This window comes from Pelodiscus sinensis, chromosome 4 (assembly GCF_049634645.1).
Source record: "Pelodiscus sinensis isolate JC-2024 chromosome 4, ASM4963464v1, whole genome shotgun sequence".
Lineage (NCBI taxonomy): Eukaryota > Metazoa > Chordata > Testudines > Trionychidae > Pelodiscus > Pelodiscus sinensis.
This window is the reverse complement of record NC_134714.1, coordinates 65,906,105-65,922,243: the sequence shown is the minus strand read 5'-3', so window position 1 is coordinate 65,922,243 and position 16,139 is coordinate 65,906,105. Positions and strand designations below refer to the sequence as shown.

At 40.0% G+C, this 16,139-nt stretch overlaps 1 protein-coding gene across 3 annotated transcripts in view; it reads left to right on the top strand.

Annotated features, from left to right (window-relative positions):
- LOC102452248 (cytosolic phospholipase A2 epsilon) overlaps nucleotides 1-13,248 on the top strand; it is a 43,212-nt gene extending 29,964 nt beyond the window's left edge. For 2 of the 3 annotated variants that reach the window (XM_014577146.3, XM_006130365.4), the window contains exons 15-21: nucleotides 1,393-1,507; nucleotides 2,007-2,144; nucleotides 3,719-3,826; nucleotides 5,933-6,121; nucleotides 7,661-7,827; nucleotides 11,351-11,537; nucleotides 12,454-13,247. In XM_014577146.3, the coding sequence (XP_014432632.2) occupies nucleotides 1,393-1,507; nucleotides 2,007-2,144; nucleotides 3,719-3,826; nucleotides 5,933-6,121; nucleotides 7,661-7,827; nucleotides 11,351-11,537; nucleotides 12,454-12,662 (1,113 nt within the window). In that variant the 3' untranslated portion in view covers nucleotides 12,663-13,247. Of the gene's footprint in view, nucleotides 1-1,392; nucleotides 1,508-2,006; nucleotides 2,145-3,718; nucleotides 3,827-5,932; nucleotides 6,122-7,660; nucleotides 7,828-11,350; nucleotides 11,538-12,453 lie in introns of all 3 variants that reach the window. The other variant, XM_075927201.1, reaches the window with a different exon arrangement.
- The last annotated feature ends 2,891 nt before the right edge of the window (nucleotides 13,249-16,139 follow it).

Genomic DNA, 16,139 nt, shown 5'->3' with positions numbered 1-16,139 from the left:
AAATACAGCCCTGCCCTTGGCACATGTGCAATTTTCAGGAAGTTCCACTCCTCATAAATGCTCTCCTAAAGCCATCAACCCTTCTCTCTATATCTCACCCTGCATCAGGTTGGTGGGTGGTATTGTGTATGGAGGATGAAGCATAGTATGGGGGTGGAAGTGGCTGGGCAGATAGGTAAGGAGAGCAGCTACCATACTGAAAATGATGCTAAAGAGGCCACTGCAAGTGTCCTAGCAGGCATGAATCTCTTCTCTGCCAGGAGAGGCTCACTGCAAAGCAACAGTAGGTAGGCCTGATTCTGTCTAGAGGACTGTAAATAATTTCCCCTATTTTTGAAAAATAATCAATGTGTGACTGAGGTGATCAGTGAAAATTAGCAACAGAAAGTACCAATTCACATAAATAATAATAAAAAATACAAATTTCATGGAATGACAAAACTTTTTCACATTTAACCATTTCCATCAAAACTTTTCTACATATGAAATAAACACACATACAACCCTCTCCCCAAGTTACTATTAACTATTATTTACTTATTTCACATGAGCATTTTAAAAAATCAAAATTTCAATCCCCTCCAATTAAAACACAGTAGGAGACTTTTATGATCACTGATGCAGGCAGATGTATTGTTTCTCAGTCTTTATAAAGCCCCTTACTCCCGGAGTTAAATTTAATCCACAGGAAGGCAGGCAATGTGAGCAATACCACCCTACCTCGTGGTTCCAGACTAGGGTTTGGGGAACAGTGGCACCTTCACAGGGAAATCACTTCAAGGAAGTACTGAATCAGAAAATTATGCAGCCACTCTGACACATAAGGCTCTTCTCAGCCAGCATTGCCCTCTTTTGGTCAGTACTGCATGGTGCAAGACACCCTGCCCTCTGCAATGGAAAGACATCCTTGCTACACTACAAATAAACCATGTTATTACCGGGTGGCTCTTCATTCTCAGTTAGCTGTGCTGTCATGGTGGCATTTCTGTGACATTTACCCTTTTTGGATTAAATGACTCATGCATGTGCTCAGCTGAGAATTTTTTTTAAATATATGTGGGCCCATTTTTTAAATAAACTAATGTTAAAAATGCTATTTTTCAATGATGAAATCTTAGAATTTTCCAATATACAAAAATGTGACACATTGATTTTAAACAACTTTAAGCATAGAAGTGAATTAGACTACTCATGTGCTTAACTTTAAGCACATGCTTATATGCTTTGGTGGATCAGGACCAGAGTATACAGCACATTGAAAAATCAAACCCATACAGGAGAACATGGCTGGAATCTAATAGGCATTTAATTATAATATTCCAAGCCCTGATAAAGTGATAGGTCTCTATGTAATTTAAATTTTCCTCATTTATGTATCTTGTTTCCAAACAGGAAGACCACCATAAACTCACAGATCAGCAACAAGCACTAAGTCATGGTCAGAATCCCCTGCCCATCTACCTTGCTCTCAATGTGAAGGATAAAATGAGCAATCGAGATTTTAGAGGTAATAATTATGTTCTAGAAAAATATTCTTCTCTAGTTCACATAAGGTTCATTTTAGGATTAGGCAAACTGATTAATTTAATGAAAAAATCCTCTCAATCCACTCAAAGATGGACTTATATTTCTTATTTGTTACATTTGTGTGTCTCTCTATTTCTAGTTTTACTTGGGATCAGAAGCAGAATATTATGACAGAGATTATAATCACAGGATTATCCAGCCTGCACAAAAGCAGGAAGAACCAAAAATCTCATGAGTTTTCTAGATATTTCTGGGGATGAGAAGAGAATTCACTCACCATACTAATCATTGTTGGAACCGTATTGAATAAAAGTGACAAGTTGGAAAGTATTGTAGTTCAGCAACCCGTTTGTCATGAAGAGACTGAAACCAAAATCTTATTCCATTAATAATTCAGTTTATCCAAATGGTAACAATATTTTTCTTTACCCACATTCAGGTTACTGAAGTAATGGTTTCTCTTATGACTCTTTCTTTAGAATGGATAGAGTTCACACCCTATGAGGTGGGACTTCTTAAATATGGGGCCTTTATTCGCTCTGAGAATTTTGGAAGTGAGTTCTTCATGGGTAGGCTGATGAAGAAGATCCCAGAATCCCGGATCTGCTTCTTGGAAGGTGATTTATCGTCCTGGAAAAATGTAATGTAATGTAACATAGAATAGTCACCAAGAGTATGTCCAGACTACATCCCTTTTTTGGAAAAGGGATGTAAATTAGACGGAGCGAAATTGCTAATGAAGCGGGGATTTAAATATCCCGTGCTTCATTAGCATAAAAACGGCCGCTACTTTTTTTCGGCATGGAGCTATGTCGGAGAAAAGTGGCAGTCTAGAGGGGGATCTTTCGCTAAAGAAAGCCTTTTCCGATAGATCTCTTATGCCTCATAAAACGTAGGCCAGTGGCAGAGTTGGAATAGCTCCCTGTTTTCCTAAGCCCTAATGAGGGGAGTTATAAATTTTCATTATTTGGATAACAAATTTTTGATATTACATGAGCATATCCCGGATGAGTTTATTGAACGATGTTGGGAATATCTGGATTTGGAATAACTTGGAAATAGATCAGATAGGGCTGAAAGATGAACAACAATTAGTAGGGTGGTTAAGCACTATTTCCTAGGGAGGCTATGAAATCTCCATCATCAGAGATTTTAAGAACAGGTTAGACAAACACCTATGGGGGTGATCTAGGTAATACTTAGTGCTGCCATGAGTGTAGGGGACTGAATTTGATGACTCTTAGGCCCCTTCTAGTTCTATGATTCTATAGTAAGATTATACTGTGAGGTTACAAATCAGGGAGCATATTCTTTTTGAAAGTGCCCAGCAACAATGAAGACTTCTCTAAATAAATAATAGGTAGGGGAAAGGAGAGCAGAATCTGTATAGCAAAACCAAGCTATGCTGATCTGCTGTAAACCTGATACAAATCAGTGCTTACAACACTGCACTTTATAGGGCTATAGCACATTAATGGGTATACAACTTTATCAAACTAAGTTATAATATTACTAACTGGAGTTACCTAGTGTTGCTCGGGAAACCGGAGGAACAAAAATGTAGAAAAACAGTAGTCAATTATCTTTTTTTGAATGGTAGAAAAGTTGCACTGATTTCTATAGGGATTAACATATAGGTCCGCGTCATCCACAGAGGGCGGGGAGGTGTGACCCTGGGTGGAGGGGAGGTTACATGTGGGAGGGGTGCCCCAGTTTGTGCCTGGGGCTGCAGGTGCCGTGGGGGGCAGGGCGGGTGCCCGAGCCGTTGTGTGTGTGTGTGGGGGGGGGGGGTCAGGGCAGTGCGTGCCAGCATGGTTGGGGGGGAAAGAAGGTCACTTATGTAACCTTGCGGGTGGGAGGGGGTGAGTCCTGGATGACGCTGGGAGCCTCAGGTAGCAGACACGGCAGGTTACTTTTTTATTTTTACAGCTTGAACTTGGGCCCGATCGGGTCCAAAAGTACCTTAAAACCTTCTCCTGGATGAAAGGTTATCCCATGCAAAGTTTGGTTGTGGTAGCTCTTATAGTGTCCAAGTTATTAGCGCACAAACTTACAAACATTCTCCTTTATATATTAGATGAGCGCTACTACAAAGTGGGTGATAACTGGCTGGATAACCATTCTTACAGAGTAGTTATTAACAGTTAGTTAGATGCATGTTACTCTCTGTCAAATTTCTTTCATATCACAGGGATCTGGAGTAGTGTATTTTCCTTGAATCTTATGGATGCCTGGTATATTTCCTATGAGTCAGAAGAGTTCTGGTACAAATGGACTCAAGATAGAGTTATCGACATTGGTTAGTTATTTTTACATTATATTTTACTTTACTTTCCCTTAGGGTTTTTCAGGGCTGTTTCCCACCCTGGCACTCTGAGTGCAGAAGTTGGGAGTCTGCAAAAGACCTTAAATATCTTACCTCTGCTTTAAAAAAACAAAAACAAAAACCACCTCCCCAGAATCTCAGATGCACTAGCTCTGGAAGATAGACTGCCATCATCAAGTGACGTTAAGGAGCCCTGAAAAAAAAACCCAGGAAGGAACACTTGAATTCCTACCCCATACCCCAGGGGTAACCCAAGCTCTTCTGCCACAAAAGAACTTGGAAAAAGAAACAAAAGAAAACACAGAAAACAAACTGTGTCTTTGATAGCTGACCTCTCAGGCTAGGTAGGCACACAGACCTAGTACCTTCCAGGACACAAGAATCAAATCATCACCTTAAAAAGATGATTTTATTAACAACTCTTCTCTCCCCTCCTTTTCCTCCCAAGAAAAGATACCCTTAATAAAGCATACTTGGTTGCTAGGTGTTACAGAGCAACTGAGAGAAACACATTAAAACACAGATAACATAATATCTCTGGGTACAGGTTAGATAGTGAATGAGAGGGGAGAGCACATGGATTTTACAGAAAGGCTTAATCAAACAACCAAAACAAAGAAAAATACCCTGATTGCAACTAAACATACATTCCTCTCTCTCTCACGATCTGTGCTGATCTGCACTTCAAAGCCCAGTTTACTCCTATGCCCAATATTCCTTGTAGACATGATAATTCTGATTACTGCATCTTGCTCACTCCAGCCCTTAACTTAGAACTCACACAAAGAAAAAGGGCAGCAGGATTTAAATTTCAGCACTGTATCCCATTGGTTCTTCTGGCCCCCTGCCAACACTCTTAGCTACATGAGTTTAACCCTTTAGTCACCAAGTGCTGTCCAGCACTCCTTCTGTCCATCATAGGGTTATTGATTGATTGATTGTCCAAGTAATGATGTAGCAAGTCAATTCTTATGTTGCTGTGCAGCAATAATATTGATTGATTGAGAAGCAGAACCAATGAGATTTACCAGGGGATGCAAAAGTGATGCACTTGACATGGGTCCATGAAAAAAGAGGGCAAACTCTAAGAAAAATATTCTTGAAAGTATAGGAGGTGAGGTTTATTCTTCCAGAGCCAACCATTCTTCCATGTTCTCTATCTAGCCACCCATACCAAATGGGCGGCGTCTTTGTAAGTGAGATTTAATATACTCTTCTTTCCTTTGTTAGTGTTTGCTGCTTGTGAGTGGTTTTTATTTTTGATCCAACTCAGGAATTTTGGGATATGTTTCCTCATAGTTTTACTTGACATTCATTAGGGTGCCCAGAGATGTAGGACATACATTAAAATAGCAATAATAATAATAATAATAATAATAATAATAATAAAGCATAGATGTGCAAGATGTTTTCCAGAGATAAAAGATACTGTCCTTGCCCCCGATGAGTTTATGATGCAAGAGTCCAATTCTGCAGACATTTACTAATGAATAATATAGTGTTTGTTATTGTGGGTCATTCCATTAAAGTCAATAAATGATTCTCAATAGAAAGCACTACACTAAATAGTAAGGGCTTGCAGAATGGGGACCAAAATGTGAGAAATAGCAACCTTACAACAGATGAAGTGGAGAATGAAAAACACTGCAACAAATATTATTATGATTCATTTTAATTTTGTCCTTTTGTATTTGTAAACTGCAACTTGTTGTGTAAAGGAAGAAAGAAAGAACTTGAATTTGCTTGAGTGATAGGAAGTTAGTAAAGAGATGTATGTGAGAGAAAGAAAAAGGAACCTGGCAAAGGTGCCAAGAGATGAAAATTATTTTAAAATGCTAGCTGGGATATGGTTGGGCCAAGGAAGTTACATTATATCAGGTTAGAGAGAATTATAACATGGGCAAAGCTCTTAGCAGAGTGGACTTTGAAGAGGTTAGACAAATAAGCAACTAGATTTGTGGAGAGTCTGAATGTTAGGAGAGAAGTTGAAATGAAGGCAAACATTTATTACTATTACTATTATTAAGTATCCCCCAAATGAATCCAGATATACAAAACTTTTATCATTTTTTTCTACAGAGGAAGAACCTGTTCTACTTACAGGGTCAAGCAAGTTAAATACTCGAGTGTTCTTCCCTCCAGATAGCCTTTCAACAGTTTTTCGAGATGTTGTTATGTCGCGGCCAGCAATTTCAGAAATCCACAATTTTTTAAAGGGTTTCCAGTTACACAATAACTACATGGAAAATGAGTTTTCTAAATGGAAAGGTATGGTGATAACTTCCTATTTGAAACTACATTTTTAAGGATTGGGCTGGGGTCTGGAATTTAATTTGGTTATCGGTAGTCCCTAGTGGTAGTGAATGAAGCTACTCAAATGGTTCTGCTACTTTTAAGAAAACCTGGGTAGTAATAACATGGTGATGTGATGTGATGTCTTATAGTATGATACGAAGACTTTAATTTAAGTTTGGATATGTCCATTACCCATAAGTAACAAAGTCATGTGTAAATTATGCAGGCTATTGATATGTTATTATTGTTTATTATGCCAGATATGCCCCACATGTGCAAGAGATTGTCAAAACATTGAAGAGGCTGAATTCTCTGCCTCCAAAATAAATGCCTAGGAAACCCTTAAACTACAGCACACTAGGATATATTCTGTATATGCCATGTATGTTGCAGCTCTAGAAAGGACATTCAAATCTTCCCATACCTAAACACATCATGCCAACTTTTAAGTTAAACTTTTAAGTTAAACTTACTTTTAAGTAAGATAGCTCACAGTCCTGAAACAAATGCAGTTTTCTGCTAGTAATTTCCCTTACCTATTGATATAAAGATCCTCTTTTTAGGTTTGCTTTCGATAATGGACTTTAAAGCTGTGACATTTTTAAATATAGAAAGGCTTTTCTTGGTGCATGGCTGAATCTTGCCCCTTAGGGCTTTGGGCAAGTATAATTTTGGGGAAAAATCCACATTTAGGGGAGGAGGAACATTTCTTTGGAGGCTGATTTAAGCTTCTTAAGGGTTTTAAATGTTACAATAAGTCTCAGGGGGATGGAATAGTAGCCAGAAGGCAGACAAGACAGTTAAAGATACATCATAATTCCTATTTCACGTGGTTTTGAAATTCATTACAATTCATGCAAATGTGGATAAGTATATGTGCAGTAGTTGTAGTTGAAAAGTCGTCTTTTGCCCTTTTTACTGGTAGGTCAGATATTACTGGCTCTGGCAGTATATTTCCCATTAGAAATATAGGGAATTCTTCTTGATCCACTAATATTTCACCTACCAGTGAAAGGAAAAAGAAAACCGTGTAGTTGCTCCGAACGTACATATATCTTTGGTACTTATGTGACCTCACTCCCATAGCATCTGGACACCTCCTTATCCCCAGACACTAAGGAAGTATTATTGTCCTCATTTTTAATAGAAAGAACTGAGACACAGAAAAGCCAAGTGACCTGGCAAGGTCATACAGGAAGTCTGTGATAGAGCGGGGAATTGAACTCTGGTTTTCTGTGTCCCAGCATAGAACCGCCTTGTCTGCAGAAAGCAGACAGAAAGAATTGTTTTATGCTCCCCAAAAAGATGGTTGCTGCTGGTCAGTTATGCAAAACACAGAATGAGAAAACATAGATGTGAAGAACAAAAAGATTGAGCTACAGTTGCATAAAACTGTCTGAAATCAAAAGGGGAGGTGAATTCTCTTTCTCTAACTCTTTACTGGAGCCAGTGTAGTAGTACACCCACCCTTGCAATGATGCACACTCTTGACAAGAAGTGTTTTTCTGACAGACTGTGAGCTTGACTGTCACCCCAACCAGCTGACAGGAGCAGCAAATCACCTCGCTCTGATAGATACTGCTTTTGCCTTTGAAACCAGTTACCCGCCGCTTATGAGGCCGGAGAGGAAAGTGGACCTCATCCTGCATTTCAACTACAGTTCAGGATCACAGATAATGGTCAGACATATGCCTTTTTCTTCAGTAATATACCCCCTTGACCTGTCAGAATTGTTAATGCTCTACTCCCAAATACTTACAGAGAAAGTTGTTTCTAAGAGGAATAAATGTGTACGGTCAGTCATGTGAATCCTTGTTTTACTGTGTGCTCACAATAAAAGTCACTACGTAGGCCAAGATCCACAAAAGGACTTAGGTGTCTAACTGACGAGGGTTGCCAGATGGTTTAACCAAAAATACCGAATACCTCCCTCCCCCCCCAAAAAAAAACACAGGGGAAAAAATTCTGTTGAGGGGAAAAAAGGGGGGGAAGACCAAAGTTGTTGAGCAAAAAAATACCCCAAGAATTATTAAGCAAAAATAAAATAAAACAGCATGGCCCCTTTAAGTGCGAGAGGGGAGCAGTTGAGCAGTAAGACCCAGGGAAGGCATTGCTTCCCTTTGCTTCAGGTCCTTAGGCTTTTTGCTGGCAGCCATCTTGTTTTCTTGATCAAGCACACCCAGGTAATCAGGAGGCCCGGGGACGGGGAGGCCAAGGGGCAACGGTAGGGGGGGAAGCCAGGGGTTGGGCCCAGTTGCCAAGTGTGTTGTAGGGTTGCCAGGTGTCTGGTATTTTCACCTCCTGGCAGGGAAAAAAACCCATAAAATACCAGACATTTTAGGTGTCCGGTATTTTCTGAATTTTTTACCCGACAGGAGGTGAAAATACCGGACTGTCCGGGTCAATACCGGACACCTGGCAACCCTATAACTGACTTTATGTGCCTAACTCAAAAATTTAGGCACCACTGAGATCCTCAAAACCCCTGCTCTGATGCCATCTAAACTTGCAAACACCTAAAACACCGGCATTGTTTTTGTAAAAATCTCCTCAAAGTCTAAGTTTATGCCACTGGGTATGTGCACTGCTTGCTGCCCCAGCTGGGTGCTTGGAGGCCTATTTCATGTCCAAGCCTCAGTGGGATCCTCAAACCAGGCGAAACTATGGGTTACCATGCCAATCTCATGAGAGGGGTCCAAACCAGTAGGCATTCTGTAAGCATGCTCAACTTCTTGCAAAACAGTAGGGGGAAGGGACGGGGGCAGTCTCCCCTTGATCCTTAAGTCCAGGATCTAGGGCACTCACCTAATAGGTTTCGGGCTTCCTACTTTTTTCCACATTAGGATGAGGGGGGAATTGAATTGTGGTCTCCCGCATTCTGTGTGAATGCCCCAGCTATAAGAGTGGCAGCTGCTGCTGCTCCTTCCAGCATCTTCACTGGGAATTAGGCATCTTTTGAAGCCTTTCTGACAAGGAATGGCTTAATTGTTTGACTTCAGGAGAAGTTTTACAGCTTTGGATCCCAAGTAGAGATAGGTGCCTTGCTCTGGCATTAATTTAGATGCATAAAACCCAAGAGGGGCGGGTCTTAAAACAGCCCCCTTTCATCATCATCCATTATTGGCTGGTTTAGGCATTTCCTTGACTAGCATACTAGCTTTTGTGGATCCTATTCTCAGGTGTGTATTTCTCTCCCATTCATTGTACAGGAAATTTGAGTGCCAAATGCAGGGCTTGGGATTCCACTGGGTAACTAGGTACCTTAATATTTATGGTAGAGATGGTATACAAATTTCTGGACTGGGCAAAAATGTCTATCACTTGTCAACACATGTATTATGGGTGTGTATGGCAAAAATCATTCTGTCCGTTTTGGGATTATCCCAATGTGAAAGATTTTAAACTTGACTCTTGAGGGGGTGTGATGGAGTGGAGTGAGGTGAGAGTACTTTGCCTAGTTTTGAATAAATTCAATTTAGAAATAATGAAATTATAAATACTTGAGAATTGCATGTGCCACCACAGATATAGGTGTGCACTACCATAATAAACATGCTTTCACGCACATTTTAATGTGTGGGAAACTGCACATTTAGTTATGCACACCAGTAATCATTTGAGTTTTTGAATCTTATGGCCAGATATTCAAATACATGCAAAGATAGTTTGAATGTCTGATCAGATATATAAATGCCATTACTTGTGTGTCTCATCTTGGGTACTGGACTTCCAAATAATTTGGTGTTTTTTTTTCTCTGATTAGACATTTAGAGAAACCCAAAATATGTTGTCAGCTGAATAACTGTAGGTCTGGCTGAAGAAGTAGTTAAATGCATTGGTTTTTTCAAAATCTTGCTTTAAAAACAGGAAGTTTGCTACAGAAAGATAACTTCAATTTGATGTAATGTTATACTATGGTTGACTTTTTAGAGCTTGATTGGGTAACCATTACCAAGATGAGCTTCAATGGGAGTATACATGCGAGTAAGCACCCATCCCCATGAGTAATGCTTGCACAATTAGTTTCTTAATATGCAGTTCTTTTGTCACAAAAATCTTAACTTGTCCACATAATAATATACCAACCCATGGTTCCTCACACTCTGAGGGACTCCAGTGTAGTATACAAACTCACATGCAAACAAAACATAGGGATCTCTTCACCAGCTCCTGACATGGAAGCATAACTCTGGCAAGAAGGGGGATGTGGGAACTAAAGATAACTGGGAGTTATACACTATCACCCTTACTCATGGGCTGTGTCTAGATTGGCATGATTTTCCGGAAATGCTTTTAACGGAAAAGTTTTCCGTTAAAGGCATTTTCGGAACACAGCGTCTAGATTGGCACGGACGCTTTTCCGCAAAAGCACTTTTTGCGGAAAAGTGTCCGTGCCAATCTCGACACGTTTTTGCGCAAAAAAGGCCCGATCACCATTTTCACGATCGGGGCTTTTTTGCGGAAAACAAATCTGAGCTGTCTACACTGACCCTTTTGCGCAAAAGCTTTGCACAAAAGGGACTTTTGCCTGAACGGGAGCAGAATAGTATTTCCGCAAGAAGCATTGATTTCTTACAGTAGGAAGTCAGTGCTTTTGCGGAAATTCAAGCAGCCGGTGTAGACAGCTGGCAAGTTTTTCCGGAAAAGTGGCTGATTTTCCGGAAAAACTGGCCAGTCTAGACACAGCCATGTTGTTTAGTGACTTACTCCAGGGCTGTGTCTAGACTGGCATGATTTTCCGGAAATGCTTTTAACAGAAAAGTTTTCCATTAAAAGCATTTTTGGAACAGAGCGTCTAGATTGTCACGGACGCTTTTCCACAAAAGCACTTTTTGCGGAAAAGCGTCCATGGCCAATCTAGACACGCTTTTGTGCAAAAAAGCCCCGATCACCATTTTCGCGATCGGGGCTTTTTTGCGGAAAACAAATCCCAGCTGTCTACACTGGCCGTTTTGCACAAAAGTTTTGCGCAAAGTGGACTTTTGCCCAAACGGTAGGAAGTCAGTGCTTTTGCGGAAATTCAAGTGGCCAGTGTAGACAGCTGGCAAGTTTTTCCGGAAAAGCGGCTGATTTTCTGGAAAAACTGGCCAGTCTAGACATAGCCCATAAGTATTCCAACTGAAGTCAATCTCTTAGCTAAATTGTGGCCTTAATTTTGTCATTGGTTTCTGAGGTTTTGTTTTTCTCTCTGTGATTATCCAGCCTTTGATAAAAGCCTCTAAGTACTTCTCAGAGCAGGGAATCCCTTTCCCCAAAATTGTGCCAGATGAAGAAGAAGCAATAAATCCAAAGGAGTGCTACCTAGTTGGAGACAAAGAAGGCCCAGAAACACCTGTAGTGCTTCTCTTTCCACTAGTGAATGACACCTTCAGAAACTACAAAGCACCCGGTAAGTTAGCAGCAGCCAATTATTTTATTAAAGTCAACATGATGAGGCTATCCATTCTCTGTATTCCTCCTTTTAATTTCATTATAATAAACCTATATTGACTGGGTGCCTGTAAAAGACTTTACTTTTAGATTCCTCACTTAAGTCCAAAGACAACTCAATGATGGATTGTGGGTATGTCTGCACTGTGGCTGGCCTATGAAACTCAGTACAGATGTTTGGGCTTGGGCGTCTGCACTGTCATTTTATAGTCCCAGAGCCCAAGGCCTACAATGTAGTGATGACAGTCTGAGAAAATAACTTTGACAGTTGTGAATGATTTCAGTTCACTTCAATTGGTTATTGACTCTGAAACCTTAAACTGACTGTTTAAAATATCAACTTTAACAACTTGACTGCTGATCATTTTTAATAGATATGTCTACCTAATGAACTTATTTCAGATTCTCAAACTGGTGACCAAAGCTGTTCCCTATCCAACTGCTAAAACCTCCTGCTTCTCCCAGGACATTTTCTACCATACAGTTATTCATTATTAGTACAAAAATCTGTCCCACATTGTAAATGGAAAATCTGAGGACATCATATAATAAATTGAATTTAATATCAAAATGAACAATATGAGGGTTCTATACCAATTTATGAATTGTTTTTGTATTTAAAAATTAAAATAATCTCATTTCTTAAATTATGCTGCTATGTAATTTCCAGTCTAGCATGTCAAAATGCCATGGAATTTAGGCCTCTTAGTACAGAGTTTAGATGTAGCTTGTCACAAAGCACATGAGGCCTTATGATTAACAGCTATCTGATTTCACTGGGGAGAAGTCTGGCCTGTGACTATGTATACATGGCCAATACGACATTGGACCATAATAATATGTCAATAATAAACCTAATTGCTATTTCCCTCTAGGTGTGGAACGCAGTCCCTCAGAGATGGCAGAAGGTGAAATTGATGTTGCTGATGTCAATGGTCCATATAATGTAAATAACCTGAAATATTCAGAGGAAAATTTTGACAAACTGACAAAACTGAGTTACTACAATGTCCAGAATAACAAAGACTTGATTTTTCAGGCCTTGCGTATAGCTGTGGAACGGAAAAAACAACAGAGGAAATAGTCTCAAACTTTATACTCCTCTGTGATGATATATCCATCTTTTCTATCGTTGGGAAGGATCCCAGCATTCTATTGATTGTCCAGCATTATGGAATACAATACAAAAAAATCCATTGGTTGATATTATTGAAGAAAAAGGAACTGAATCAGAAAGTGATGGAAATCCAAAGAATGCTAAAAAAAGCCACTCTGTCTGTAACAGGAAAAATTAATATCTGCCTGTCAGAAATGGAAATAAACAGGAAAGCTCTTTCATAATTCATTAATTTGCTTCGCTTGTTAACACTTTGCAGATGGGCCAAGGACTGAATCGATGTTGAGACTGACCTATGCTGTCACTTCTAGAAGTGGCCTTTCCAAGTCAAGGTTCAGGCAGGTTGGCAAGGAAATGTGAAATAGCTTGCATTATCATTGTTTGTGCTCTACCTATTCTGACATTTAAAAGAGGACTCCACTACCAGGACTGGAAGTCCAGAATCTTTAAAGAGAACAGAATCAGTTTTTAAATAAAATAATGTACTAGGATTTCTATATAAATATGTAGAAATGTGAAGTAAAGTTTTTCATAATAAAATATTGTGTTGGATTCTAAGTAGTAATAATGAGATTTTTTTTAAACAACCTCCTTTTTCTATTAGCAGAATAATTACTGCAAATAACTGAGTCTGTATTCACAACTAGCAAAGAGTCTACTACCATTGGTTTTAAGCATCAGAGTTCAGTATCAGAACTGAATATGACCTTTCCTAATGTTTTGGATATTTTGAATTTGGGATTCCAATTTAGGCTCATCTCTACTAAGACAATTCCATATAAATTTCCTAAGGTGAAATTAATTTTGAAGAAACATATCAGAGCTTTAGTTTTTAACTCTTGTTATTGAAACTCAGATCACTACAAACTTGATTTTAATTTAACACAGTATTGGGCTGTAGGAAAATCCTTAATTTTTTAAAGAAACACTCCTAAATTCTTTTGCAACGACTTCCTGTTCCTACAGACTCTACTAGGACTAGAAGAGAGGAAGCCCAATCCAGCAGATATTAGGAGATTGTTATAAATGGGGAATAGCCCCTGATCTGTTTGCTAAAAGCAGTCTTGCTCACCCCAGTGTTAATCTACTCTTCTTTGGACAGAAGTTCTGATGCTGCAGACTTCCCATGATCTGCAAAAAGGAATAGTGTCCTCCACAAATTCCTGTTGGTCCTCAGGATCAGGGCTTTTATCTAAGGAGGGAATAAATGTGTGTCAACTCTTCCTCTTGGCTTCACAGTCCGAGAAAGACTAGAATTCTACTGAGTGCAGGAAAGAGGGAAGGGAAATGTGGCTGGGCAGGAAGCTTGATGAGCAGAAAACCAAAAGAAGAACTGTTTCCCTAACCTTCCTGTTGCTTTTTAGACACCATGAAGGGCTCACTTGAAGTGATAAGCCAAAGGCCTAGTGAGGGTGTTATGCGCCCAGGCACAAAGGCAAAATTTGCTTCCCCCTCCCCCCGCCGCTGCTGCCATGTGGCAGGGCCCCAAACCTGGTGCACAGCTGAGCCAGACCCTTGGAGGAGGGGGGGAGATTGTACCATATCTTCCCCTCCCCCTCCAGTTTGGGGTCAGGGCCCAGCATGCACTAATCCGCCGGCAGAGATGGAGGAGGGTCGGGCTGGGGTCAGAGAGGAGGCTACAGCCAGCAGTAGCTGGTGGAGGAGAAGCAGGCAAGCCGAGGGATGACAGGGGGAGCTCGGGAGGGGGGGCTAAATTGGTGCCCCCCTAGCACGGCGCCCAGGGGCAACTGCCCTCCTCCGCCCCACCTCACTATGCCACTTTGATGAGCCCCTTTCCCAGATCTTGTGCAGATGCATGAGTAACATTTTTTGAATGAGAGACCAGCTTACAGTTTTCCTCTCTGGAACTCCGAGGGTGCATCTAGACAGCACCCTACTGTCAGAATAAGTTACATAATTTGCATAGTGCAAATTGCATAGCTTATTCAGAGTCTTAAATTGAAAGAACTTATTTTGAAAGGTGGCACTGTGTAGACAGCGCCACATTTCAAAATAAGGCACTATTTCAAGAAATCCCTTAACCCTCATAGAACAAGGGTTACAGGGACACCAGAATAGCACACCTGCTATTTCGGAAAATAGCGGGTGCTTTTAAAGACATGGAACAGTATCCCGAAATAGCAACGCAGTCTAAATTTACCCTGAGTTTTGGGGGGGGGGTAACAAAATAAAGCTTTATACTGGAAATCAGTTGCAATCTTAACTAAGAAGCAGGTCAATGAAGTTTAATAAACACAAAAATGGAACCTCCTGAAGGCTCCACGCAGAGGTATCATAAATAATAAAAACTTGGAATTTCAGAATTATTTGAAAATGTACTGATATTATGCATGGTTAAAAGATATTGCTATTCCTGATATCAGAAATATATAACATGATTCTGCAAACTCTTTCTCCCACATGTGTGATTACTGACTTTTCCAGGATTATGTGTAGGTGTATACACAGAAAGAATCTTTTTAGGGTTGGATCAACTGATAAGAGGAACACAACGCAGCCTGAATGCATTAGAGCAGGATTTGGGGGCCACTGACCCACAGAAAAACCAGATGGGCGGCTGCACACAAATGAAAGAGCAAAAAAAAAAAAAAAAAAAAAAACCCCAACAACAAAATCCCTCACTGATGTGGTCCATGACCTAGAAGGAGAAAGATACTCCCCACATTCCTCTCATACACCACAGCCTAAGGGGGCCCAAACTAGTAGATTTTTGTGTGCTCCAGAATCCTGAGATTTAGGGACTGGATCCAGGCAAGCCAGGGGATGCATCCGGCCCCCAAGCCTTAGGTTCCTTAGAATTGATAGCCCTCTCCCATGATATGTTGCCTTCTATTAGTTTGTTGCACTATAGACACACTATAAGGTTATTTTTATATCTGCTATCTTAATGAGCTCTTAAGTAATTCACAGATATTGGCTGGAAGAAATAATAGTGACTACAATGTGTTTAAATTCAACACCTTCAGGAAGCAGTCATCAAAAATGAGAAACATGAAACCAAATTTAAGAAAGGGGAAACAAAACTTAAGAAATGTTTTTTTTTAAAGAAGAGGAAGCCAGTCAAGAAGACCTTAAATCAAAAGTGATGCAATTTAAAATATTTAGACTCAGCATGGAAGTTTCTTAAACACACCATAAGAGAGTTGTAAATGGCTTGCATAGCCTTTGACAAAATATGGAACAGAAAAACAAACTAAATCAGAATGGAAAAAGCAAGAGGTTATTTGAGCCCAACAGCTATTCTTTGAATTGAGAGGAGAGGAAATTCAATCCTACCAAAGCCAAAAGATGAGAGCTTAAAATGTCTCACAAGGGTAGACATAACAAAAAACAGGACTATGTAGCACTTTAAAGACTGACAAGATGGTTTAATGTGGGGAGTGTCTTTCTCCTTCTCAGGGTGTGTCTAGACTACAGGGTTTT